We start from the raw sequence: 13,122 nt of genomic DNA on the forward strand, positions 1-13,122 counted from the left end.
CAACAGCTCCATAAAAGTTGGACCTAACAAAATGAAACCTCTAACATGCAATTCCTCTACCAAATAATATTAAATTATGTGCAAAGGTTACTAAACTATTCTAGCTACATGATGTGTAAAAGGGGCAGATGGCTGGACAGATTAATGGTTGTATAAGGTGATTCCTTTTGGGCTCCTGAATCTTGATTGATGGTCTTAATTATTCTTTATGATGTCAAAATGTTATGTTGCATAGAAAATGATTCCTAAGAAAACTATCCAAAAAAGTACAGCTGAAGTTGAGATGGGGCACAATCAACATTCCCTTTCATTTATGGAGTTGGATGAGTAAGGACCATGCTTGCAATGTAGAAATGACTAAATCTAAATAAGTGAAGTTATGTTCAATTGCTTAACATTGATGATATTGAGATCGATGATAAACTCCATGCCCGGATGGCCAAAGGCTGGAATAGGTCAAGATCCAACACTCATCCAGTTCACTTTAAAACCTAAATGTGGCTGGAGAGTGTTTCTACCTTTCACTAAAATAGATCTTACCATGTGTTTTTGGAAGATGTCATCCATATATGTTACAGTATCTGTCGATAACGTTGTCTGGAAATGATGACAACAGAAGTTATAATGTTGAAACCAAATGGGAGCTCAGGAAACATATAGTTCCTCTTTGTAGTCAAATTGAAGGAACTTGTATGCAGCTGAATGAATAAGGATGATGAATATGCATCAGTCAAATCTAGATCACACTGTATTTGTTGGCAGAGTTTTATGTCAAATCTAGACTGATTGCATATTCATCCCTTTGGGTGAAAAGTCTGACTGAACGAGCTGCCTCCATTTTGAACTTTAGCACCACTTTAGTGTATTTGTTGACTGAGTTTTATGACCAGTCTGAGCTTTCATTTTGCCTCTGACAGTTGAAAAAGACTGGAATAAAACCTAAGAGTTCAGGTTTTTGACAGTCTTCTTCACCCACAAAATCTCTGCATTCTCTAGAAAATGTGCATCATGAAATGAGAAGAAGATTAGAGAGGTAAAGGGTAGATAAATGATATCTGAATCTCCTTGGAAACAACTAGGATAACCTATTTGTTTTATGACAAGAGGCTGATCCAATGCTGATGGAAATGAAGTAGTTTGGTGCCAAGCAAGTAGGCTTTCTACTGACTCAACAGTGATTCTAAGGAGGCTTGGGGAAAAAGAAACATTGTTTCTTATCCTTTCATTAAGCTGCCTCCTCTACTGAGAAGCCTGCTGCATCTTAAAATTTGATTGAGGATGAAATGTCCTGTTGCTGATCTGACAGTATTTGGCCTCATCTCTTTGCTTGTGTTCATCTCTCCTCTGAGGCCATAGCTGATTTGGCCTAAATGTCTGAACATCAGGCATGGCCAGTTGGGAGTGAACTTCCTGTGCTGCTTAAGCCCTCACTTCCCCAATCCAAATAATAATGGTGACCCAAAGGGTGTCACAGAGGGTGCCATGGAATTGTGTGACTCAAGTCATAATGACCAAAGACAGGTGTCTCATCTTACCAAAAAACTATGTAGGCCAAGCTTTAGCCATAGAATGGTGTGCTGATCTTTTACTGACCTTGGTAATCCAAGCTGTTGATTCCCAGGCATGATCACTGCCCACTTTTTTGGTAAGCCAATAATTGACTAGAAATGCCAGGTCAAACCCTAAAGATGTTGTCATGATATTGTGAGGTGAAAGTCTCTCTTATCCACCTTGTAGAACAGCAGAACTTTATATTTACCACTGTGATATTTGTATCTGTGTTGTCAACTTAGTGGTAAAAGTGCCTGAAAGGATCCTACACTATTGTGGCAAAAAGACACTAATAGTTGACTTTCCAAGTAAAATGCTTTAGAATTCCACAGGTCACGACAGACAGTCTGTAATTTCCTTTTCTTCTGCCAACTGTGCAGCCTAGACATGGGGATACACTCCCCCATAAGGTCCAAATTATCCATGATTGTGATCGAAGGACGGACAATAACTGACCCAAATTTAATAACGATGTCATAACTTCCTGACCAGTTGATGCATTTGCAGCTATAGCAGCATCTGCGATGAATTCTGCAACAATTATGAAGCTTCTTGTTCCTCCAAATACATGTATGCTGATGTAATAATCTCCACCATTATCATACGTCTAACTTTGTATCGAGGGAGAACTGTTGTGATGTCCCCCGCCATTCTTACAACTGAAGCCTTCTTAAGGTAAAGGCTCAAATATTACATTCTTCTGGACGAAATTTCACCTTTTTCTTTTTTTTTAATGCTCTTTTGCAACACCATATACCAGACATTTTCCAACTAAAGACTGAATACACTGCATGCATACGTAAATAACTATACCTAAAGAAGATTTAGCACATGCAAAGTATACATCATTAGTGTCCTTACTCACTTTAAACTTTTCGAATTTTTCATTGTCAAGTTTAAATAAGACCAAATGGAAAAAGCACCATAAAATGAGGAAATTAAGTCCAAAGTATATAAAATATTAACAACAAAAAAAAACACTCATTAATAAATCAAGTGGAAATATGTATGCAGTTCACATTAAAAAAAACCCAAGAACATGAAGCATTGATTCCATGTTGGAGCACAAGGTCATAATAAACCAAGTCCATGCTGCATAAAAAATTGTTTACCACGTGTAGCAATATTGATAATAAAAAGAATAATGTTTACCACATGTAGCAACAACCTTACTACATTATAAAAATGAAGACTTTGGGTATACATGGTTTGAATTTGTTATGATTTTCAAAGGATTTTCAGGAGGTCTTGTAGAACTATCTCTATAGTACTAAACAAAATCTTAAAACAGGTGCCACCTAGAAGTGATCATGGCAAGTTAAAGAGTTTTTTCCCATCTAATTGTCATTCATGTGATTGGGTGAATGTATTTAAGGGCTGTTCCAGTAAAACATATATCCCCCTGGGGATGGGCACTTCAAAAAACCTTCTGTAGGTGGTTGTGTTTCAAACTATTTTGATTCTGACAGTGGAAGGCTGGTTATGAAAATCACTTCTGTTGTGCGTTGTGTCAACAAAATGAGAAATTGCTGGTGGGTTTGTCAGAAGAAGAAAAAAATATATACTGAAAATTGCATCTAACACCTCCAAGTGGTCTAACTCACATGAATAAAATATTGGGTCAAAAATGATGCCACTACATGCAAGTGCACCAGATTTGTATGAATTTGTGTACTTTAAAGCAGTGATACACGTTCCTCAAATTACATCAAACTTTTTTAACTTTAAAAGTGCATGTCACGATGTAACTCGTGCTGCCAGAAGCCATCTCCCAGCGCTTGATGCGAAAATGTTAAAATAGCTGTATACTTAGTTTCGACAAGGCTATTAAACTAAATTTGATTAGCCCATTGGGCACTGAAACAAGCATTGATGGTAGTTTTAACCTTACTTTCATCATGGAAGTTTTACAAATGCATGTTTCAAATAAGGGCCACACAGGAAAACAAAATGGATTAATCACAACAGGATTTGTCGTCAGACGATGTTTTCAATTGGTAAATACTGGCTGGTGATAGCTATGATGACAATGAATTTCATGTATATCAGTCTGCTGGATATTGGGAAAATGTCACTGGAAATACCAGTATGTGATTTTGAGCCTGAAAATGATGTAGCCCAATGTACATGTTGGATAGATCTAACCTATTATGCAGCGTTATTTTGAAACTAGCAATCCTAAATGCCGGCAATTTAAAAGCTCAGTGGAATTTTAGTTTCTTTTCACCAGACATTCAGCACTGAGAGCTTTTGTGCTATTTTAAGTTCAGCATTCAGATAAACTGAATAAATAAGGATTTAACAAATAAAAAAGGGCATATTCAAGATACCCATGTCTGAACAAACAGACTATGGGAATGTTGAACTCAAAACCCTAGTACAGCATTATAGAAGAGAAAAAAATCTGGCACAAGCAGCAGCAAAGCGTTGATTCAAGGAACTTTGGAAGAGTTCATGTTTGTGAAAACTTTTCTTTTTGGAACAGAGATATCCAATATAATATCTGTGATATGTTGAAATTTGCACAGCCATAAAAAACAGTAACTTGTTCAAACTAGTTATGTATTTACCTTTTCTGACAGCAGACAATGAAAGTGAGTTCTCATTATAGAACAATACTCATACACAGAGGAGGAGGAACAAATTAAATTCAGAAACAATCAACAGATTAATGCTCATAGGATTCCTCAGAGAATCTCCATACAACATAATTAAGTGTGTGAAGATCTCTAGTTGGCAGAATCAATATGGCAACAAAAGAATGACAAGACTAACTTTCATATCATGCAGATGTATTACCAAATGAAGTACATGCTCTCTATGTGCAACCATTAAATGACATTAAACATATGGGACTAACTGATCTGTGTAAACTCAAAGCAAGATGGATAAAATTTGTTTTGTTTATGTTTGGTTATTCCTATGTATCTATTTTGCAAAGTTGTAGAACCAAACTATAGTGTCAACACATAGTCCATTTAAATAATAATATCATTATTTCTGCATATTCCTATCAGTATTTTCCCAGTGGTATTAATTTCCTGATCTGATGTTTATTTCTTGTGCAGTTTTTACATATCAAGAATTCTCACAATATCATTAAAAACAATGTAATCTGCACCAAACTTATTTGTTTGAGAAGAAATTCATTTTTTAACCCCCAAATCACTGAAGCTATGAGTTCTGGCATTAAAGTCTCACATTAAAAAACATTTGAAGTCAATAAAATAGTAATTTAGGATGCAGCTGCACTAATTTCACTGTTGGTATATTAAAATCTTGAATGTGATGGAGGAACATGGCTCCAAAATAAACACATCAATTTTAGAACCTGTTCACTGACTATGAATCAAGTATATAATCTGAATCCAACTGAATTGTTAGAATTGTTTAATTCTTTTGACAACATTGTAATTAGCTGTCAAATATGGAGTGAGCCTATGGTCTTTCTGCCATCCCAACCAAGACCCCACTACAAACACATGACCATGCCCAATGACATCACAGTAATAATTGCTACACAACTAGAGATGACATCTCTTTCAATATTTTCATTTCAGTAGAACCTAAATAGAGTGGAAAAGTAAGAAACAGTGACAGATATTTAAGTGTTAGGGAGATATTTAACAATGGCTTTTCCTCCTGCCACTACCTCCTCACTGGAGATCACACACACACAAAACTTAGAATAAATCCTGAAATTCTGGCAGCATCCTTGCAGGGGAGATAACTTTTCAGCAGCATGTGAAGCAGGATTGCTCAAGACCTCTCCATCTCATATGCTCACCATGAAAAATCCATTTGTACCAACTGATGATGAGATGACTATTTGGTAATTGTTAGAAATGCATCATTGATGATATTCAAAGGTCTACAAAAATTACTTGAGTCAAAACTGATAAACTCATACAGCTGTGGAAAAAATGATTGACTAGTACCTTTGCTGCTGTTGTGGTTGTTGATTAGGTTGTCAATTTAGTTTGAGGTTTTTTTTTGGAGGAGGGTAATGCTATGTTTCAACAAGGTAGCCAATATATTAGATGGAGGAAGAACCCGAAAGAACACCAACCCAAATTGGTTGATCTGTGACAAAAACTCACTCTGAGATGTGCAAGTTATCTGTACAAGCAAGCACCTTAGTACACTTTGGCACATGGAACCTGTTGTTTCGATGTTTATCTCTAACAGCCAAAGTCATTTAGACACGATACCTCATGTTTCAGTAGATAATTATGGCCGTTGCACCATTTTCAGATCAAGAGGATCTATATATGGCAGCCAGTTTTACTGATGAAGAAAATCCAAGTACTTTTGAGACACCAAACACCACTTATGTAGAACCAATGACCTTCCGCAAGTAACTGGCAACATTCTCATGTACACACTGGAGGCAAGTAATCACATGACAAGCATCTTGTACCACTCTGCCATGGAAGCCCCTCAGATCTGTATCACAAGACAAGCATCTTATACCACTCTGCCATGAAAACCCCTCAGACCATAGGTATAAGACTCATATGAAAGACTAGAAGTAGGTGATAGAACCTGTGACAACTGGATTGAAAGTGCAGAATGTTACTGCTAGGCCATCAGTGATGATGATGATGATGATGCTGTTGACAATACATACAGTTAACTGCAATGATGTTGATCTTACGAGTACTCTGGGAAAAAATGATTCCTTAACTTTCATATATTTTAAAAAAATCTAATTTATGATATAAAAATGTTTAACTTGCTATATTTCTTTTTTTATAAACTTATATTAGTCTTGCAACAAGGCATAAAAATAAAGAAATAATAATATAAAAGTATGCAGAAAATGTTCTACAACACTTCCACATGCATTGATGTTTTTCTGACAAATCATTTATTATAAGTTTATCAAAACATTTATTGAAAAAAATAAAAACAAGGAATCATAGCATCTGACCACAAATTTAAAGCAATACAAAATTTAATTATTATTCAAATCAAAAGCAGCATGCCTGACAATAAATAAAAATAGCAAAACATAGTGATCACTTTAGTAAACACACAGTTTAGTAAGGATACAAATTTATGATTTCTTTATCAGAATAGAAATCCCTAGCATAAAATCTATATTCATGGACATTAAATTAGGTATTAAGGGTCTGATCAATGACATCTACAATAAAATAGTATTTATTAAGGGACTGATCAATGACAGCTACAATAAATTAGTATTTATTAAGGGACTGATCAATGACAGCTACAATAAATTAGTATTTATTAAGGGACTAATCAATGACATCTACAATAAATTAGTAGGTATTAAAGGTCTGCTCAATGACATCTACAATAAATTAGTAGGTATTAAGGGTCTGATCAATGATATCTACAAATAATAAGCCATGAAGAAAACTTGTGATTTCACAATATCAGAAACATACATGGCTGTGACATAAACAAAGGGACAAAAGATTGATTATAATGACTGAACACAAATAAAAATATGCAGTAGATTATATGATCTATAAGAATTCAGTAGATTACCTCCAGCCAGCTGTCATTTAAATCGCTTCTGTCCCCAACCCAATATTAAAATCGCTTCTGCTGCCCACTAACCCATAACCATAAATTATGTTTAAAAAAATATAGGGGGCAGTGTTTTTTGACTAAAACATATCTGATGGTGGATCATACTTTTTTAAAAATTGCTTCTGTTGCGGGTTGGTTGAATCTGAAAGTGCCTTCCCCCGGACGGTTTATGTTTTAATGGAACAGCCCTAAAGAAGAAACCATGGTATCTGGACCTTCACCTTTTGTAATGTTCACATTACCAGTGGAAACAAAAGTATGGAATTATTAGAGTTTGCATAAAGGCAAACTTTATCCATTTTTCAGGCTGTATGCATTAATATATTTATATGTACTGCACCATATACCATTTGCAATGGCATCTGAAAACAACTATAGTATAAGAACAACCATATCAGAACTAAAATATGTGACTAGTTTGCAGAACAAGTCTGGTTACTGAGGGGACAGTTGAGACATGTTTCATATCATTTGAGAACTACTCACTTTGTTAAGTGGCCAAAGAGGACCTTCAATGTTTCATAGTTGCACTTGGGCAGTTCATTCATTGCAGCCTTCATTCCCTTCAGCCTCTCTGCATTTTTTTCCATCACTGTCAGGAGAAAATGTACAATATACATTAAAAGATATAACATGCTAATAAAACAAGAGGACCATGAGTGCCTTACATCACTCACCTGCTGATATCTGTCTAACAGTCAAGCAAAAATAGATGGTCACAAAATCTTTGTCAGGAGTATGCCTTCTGTCAAATTTCTGCCCAATACTGTTAATTAAATATGCTAAGAAAACAACTGTTTTGAGGTTTCACAATTTAAAAAAAAATCTTCATCCATATCTGACGGAATCTCAATATAATATGTCCATATTAAAAGACCTTAACATTTGCTGCTAAAGTCTTCAAATACTTCTGAGCAGCTTTCTTTAAAGAAAAGGTTTGATGTGATTTTTCTTTTCTACTTTTAGTAATGGCAGCCATATTGGATGGCAGTTCAGCGGCACTTGTATAAATTTGTAAACCCTTCAGGAAATGGTGATTTTTATCAAATTTGGTCAAATTCTGTTGACTAATTTCTGAGACAGACTTGTTTTAAGGCTCTTCTATTTTAAGTTACAGTGACCATATCTGATGGCAGATTGATACCTTCTATCTCTAACCATAATCCTTTAATGCTGGTAAACTATTTGTCAAATCTGTTATAAATCTGTTCAGTGTTATTTTGTGAAGAAAATATTTAAAAGCTGTTCTGTTTTTAGTAATGGCTGCCATATATGATGGCAGTCTGGAATTATTTCTACAAATTTAAAATCTTTTAGTCCAGGACCCTTTCTATCATAATTGGTGAAATTCTGTTAAGTGGTCTTTACAGAAGTTGTTTAAATGTTTATCAATGAAATTACATAGTCTCTTGCTTATATTCAAACTAATCCAAGATGTTGTCACTATAATCCTGTTTAACAAGTTTGATCAAAATTTGGATATAAATTACATCCTCTAGATCTCATTCAACCTCTTGATGATACATGTTGTAGCAAGTTTGATTAAAATCTGATCAGATATATAGCTGCCATCTTTGCTATGTTCAACTGCCATATTAATGATATATTCCTTGTCCAACTGAGACCTTGATGATATGAGCCTTGTCCAACTGAGATCTTGATATATAAGCCTTGTCCAACTGTGATCTTAATGATATATTCCTTGTCCAACTGAGATTTTGATGATATGAGCCTTGTCCACTGAGATCTTGATATATAAACCTTGTCCAACTGAGATCTTAATGATATATTCCTTGTCCAACTGAGATCTTGATGATATGAGCCTTGTCCAACTAAGATCTTGATATATAAACCTTGTCCAACTGAGATCTTGATGATATATTCCTTGTCCAACTGAGATCTTGATGATATGAGCCTTGTTCAACTGACATATTAATGATTTATTCCTTGTCCAACTGAGATCTTGATGATATATGCATTGTTCAACTGAGATCTTAATGAAATAAGCCTTGTCCCACTGAGATCTTGATGATATGAGCCCTGTTCAACTGAGATCTTGATCATATATGCCCATTTACCCAGCTTAATCTGGCATAAAAAAATCTGAAGAGTGGATGCAAGACCACCTCATAAATATCCATTATTTTAACCTTTTACATTCTTAATTTTACCTCTTGTAATATCCAATTACAAATTTATTAAATAAAATGTGTTTCAGCTAAATATCCATTGATCTTGCTCATATCCATAGATCTTGCTCAAATGAATAGATCTTGCTCATATTCATAGATCTTGCTCATATCCAAAGATCTTGCTCATATGAATAAATCTTGCTCATATCCATAGATCTTGCTCATATCTATAGATCTTGTTCATATGAATAAATCTTGATCATATCCATAGATCTTGCTCAAATGAATAGATCTTGTTCATATGAATAAATCTTGATCATATCCATAGATCTTGCTCATGTCCATAGATCTTGCTCACATGAATAGATCTTGCTCATATGAATAGATCTTGCTCATATGAATAGATATTGCTCACATGAATAGATCTTGCTCATATGAATATATCTTGTTCACATGAATATATCTTGTTCATATCCATAGATCTTGCTCATATCCAAAGATCTTGTTCATATGAATAAATCTTGATCATATCCATAGATCTTGTTCATATGAATAAATCTTGATCATATCCATAGATCTTGTTCACATGAATAGATCTTGCTCTGAATAGATCTTGCTCATATGAATAGATCTTGCTCACATGAATAGATCTTGCTCACATGAATAGATCTTGCTCATATGAATAGATCTTGCTCATGTCCATAGATCTTGCTCATATCCATAGAAATTGGTCATAATAAAAATGGTACAATATCTGGATATTAGCCAATTTACAATGTTTTATTAAAATCAGGTCAGAAATGGCATCTCTTGAGCAGTAAGGAAATCAGCCAATCAGATTCAAGATCATCTCATGCATATATATATATATATATATATATATATATATATATATATATATATATATATATATATATATATATATATATACCTAAATTTGACAGAGTTGCTAAAATGTTGGCATGTTCAGCCAGTCAGATGTAAGATCATCTTTAATATCTGCAACTCTTGCACATAATTATACTCATACGAGATCTTGATATAAGTCTATTTGATACTTGCTTATAAGTTGAGTAAAACTACAAACAACATAGATCCTGATCTGCCATAGCATAATGTGCCTGCTGATCAAGGCCTATGTTGTTTGATCTACTGATTACCCCTAATAAAATGCACAAACCCAGACCTGCCAGTGCATTATGCAAATGCAGATCTGGGTCTGTGCAGTTTGCAGTTGGGCTCATCTTATAAGTGAGTATATATGGTACCAAGTCTCAATAACATTATTGAACCCATAATCAAACTCGCGCAAGATCTTGATAGAAGTCAACATTCCAAGTTTGATCAAATCAGGATCCAAAATCTGTCTTTAATGAGATCAGCCAAGCAGCTGCATGACACAGTATGTGTAATCATGCTCATTATCAAACACATCCACAAACACATGATGATATAAGCAAATTTCAATTTTCAAGTTTTCAAATTTCAAGATAAAATTCAAGTTCTATCAAAATCAGGTCTTCCAAGAGGTAACAAGCAATCTGTTGATGGAAGTGCAATGCATCATGGGTCATAACATAATCTTAACTTGGCCTTGCTGCCAGGTATGCTAATCATAAAATACTATTTGTCATTATGCATCATATTTGCAATGGAAATTTGGTCTAGAAAAGAATTAATTTCAATCTTTTCCCGATATGAGAAACATGACAATACAACAAAGTATTTAGCCATGTACATGCCAAATGCAAACAGCATAGGTCGGATTTGTCATGAATAAAGCACTGGCAGATCCTGTTGGCATAATGAGTGGAACTACCAATTCACAACCTGATCTGTTGGCACAATGTGTCTATGGTCTACACTGACTTTGCTATTTGTAGCTGGATGAACACTGTACAAAAGCAAATATCAAAAAACAAAATTTTTTTTCATCATACTAAAAAATATTCTAATGACTTTATAAGTACTCTCATTTCAACTGTAATGCTATTAAAAATTTAGATGTTTTCATAAGCGACAGAGCAAGAAAAATAATCAATGCTGAATTTGGAAAGGAGACAAATCTCAACCTATAATTTACAGTGAAGGGGAAACGTGAGAGGTCAAATTTTGAAATGACAAAAGTTCATCAACAACTAATGTATTACTGGTTCTATCAGTTGATCTGGCCACTGAACTTCTGTCACAGTTAGTACTGCACACATTAAGATGTATCTATGACGTAAGTAACATGATCCTGTGGTCAAATGTACACAAGAAACTGACCAGATACAAATCTTTAACTGTGGGTTGGAAACTGACCATATAAAAATCATTAACAAAAGGGTGTGGATGGATATTGACCAAATAAAACATTTTAATAATGGGGTTGAGTGGCAGAGTGGTCTAAAGCGCTCTCCGTTACAGATCACTGCCATCTCACCTCTGTCTGCGTGGGTCTGAGTCTAGGATTCAGCCAATATGGGTATGTGAGAAAGCTTGCCAGTAGCTTCTCGTGGGTCGGTGGTTCTTTCAGGGTTTTTCCCAGGTTCTTCCTCCACCATTAATACTGGCCACCATGCATAGACTATCATGTGCTGAAAAATGGCATTAAACCCCACAACAACAACAACATAATAATGGGGTCTGGACAGAAGAAATGTGGAAATACAGACAGTCATACCAATGCCAAGGTGATCACTAGGTCAAGCTTCTGACGAAGTGGGAATGACAAAAATGCCTGAAATACTGGTCATGATTTATGAAGATACTAAAAATGTTATATCGTGAATCTGAAAACGGCTGCATAACTTTCTTCACAACATCAGATGACAATTTTAAACATTTTAATACTTGTCAAATGCAAATCATGTTATCTCACAGTATTTTCAGATGAAATTACGAATAAAATTATTAACAGCTTCAAGGTTTTAATCTCAAATCCTTAATGTAAAAGTATTGATTCTAGGGTTGAAAATGGTTAGGGATTATACTTATAAGATTTGTATTTGTATGGTAAAGTGTAAAATCACAATTCAATGCATGGTTATGGGCATCAGAAATTACATGTTAATTAGACTAACAGTTTTAAAGAAACTTTCTAATATTTAATGCCTATAAAGTTTTATAACCAAATACTATGAAAGATTCACGTATTTGAGCAGGATATAACAGAGAAAGAAGTGAATGTTAGGCCTTGATTTATGGAAAGGTTAATCAACATTGTTCTCTTGTATTTAGGCAAAGTTTTAGTGGCAAGAATATTTATTTCCACAGTGTGAACCATCATATATTATTTATAAATAAACTGATAAAAGAAAATAATTTAGTACAAGACAAATAATGTCATTCCTAGAGGTGCATTGTATTACCTGCATACTGCTGTATTTTTTCTTTTGTTACTTACCACAGTACTTCTGTACTTTCCATCAGTAAAGAACATACAGAAATTCCTTAGTAATACTATTAAATGATAACAGCATGTTATTATTATTCCTGACAATATAAAAACTATCTTGGTTTGTAAAAAAAGCTGTATCTGTCACAAATTAATGGCTAATATTACAAATATAATTATGATTCTTTAATCACATCTTCTACTCATGTCATGCATGCCAATGCACTGGCCAAATGGAATGATGTGACAGATATTTGGGCAAGCTTCAACCTTTTGGAAAAATTCTTATTTAAAAGAATTTTTAAAAAAAACCAACATCACCTTCTTAATTACTAGTATTTGTAAATGTGTTAAGTATTCCTTTGTAAGACTGCAAATCATCCTATGATTTTCAGAAGTGCACTTGTTCACTGTATGAACGTTACGTAACTTCTCAAGTCCACTAAATATTTTCTCATTTGTGGAGTAAGTTTGTTTCTTTTTACTGGTACTTTCTGA

At 34.3% G+C, this 13,122-nt stretch overlaps 1 protein-coding gene across 5 annotated transcripts in view; it reads right to left on the reverse strand.

Moving 5' to 3' along the window:
- The window catches only part of LOC149776562 (rho GTPase-activating protein 15-like), a 108,922-nt gene that overhangs the window by 12,912 nt on the left and 82,888 nt on the right, over window positions 1-13,122 (reverse strand). For all 5 annotated transcript variants that reach the window (XM_089941021.1, XM_089941023.1, XM_089941022.1 and 2 more), the window contains one exon: window positions 7,600-7,705. In XM_089941021.1, the coding sequence (XP_089797147.1) occupies window positions 7,600-7,705 (106 nt within the window). The remainder of the gene's footprint in view (window positions 1-7,599; window positions 7,706-13,122) is intronic.

Source organism: Sinohyriopsis cumingii, chromosome 18 (genome assembly GCF_028554795.1).
Source record: "Sinohyriopsis cumingii isolate HCF-2022 chromosome 18, ASM2855479v2, whole genome shotgun sequence".
Classification (NCBI taxonomy): Eukaryota; Metazoa; Mollusca; class Bivalvia; order Unionida; family Unionidae; genus Sinohyriopsis; species Sinohyriopsis cumingii.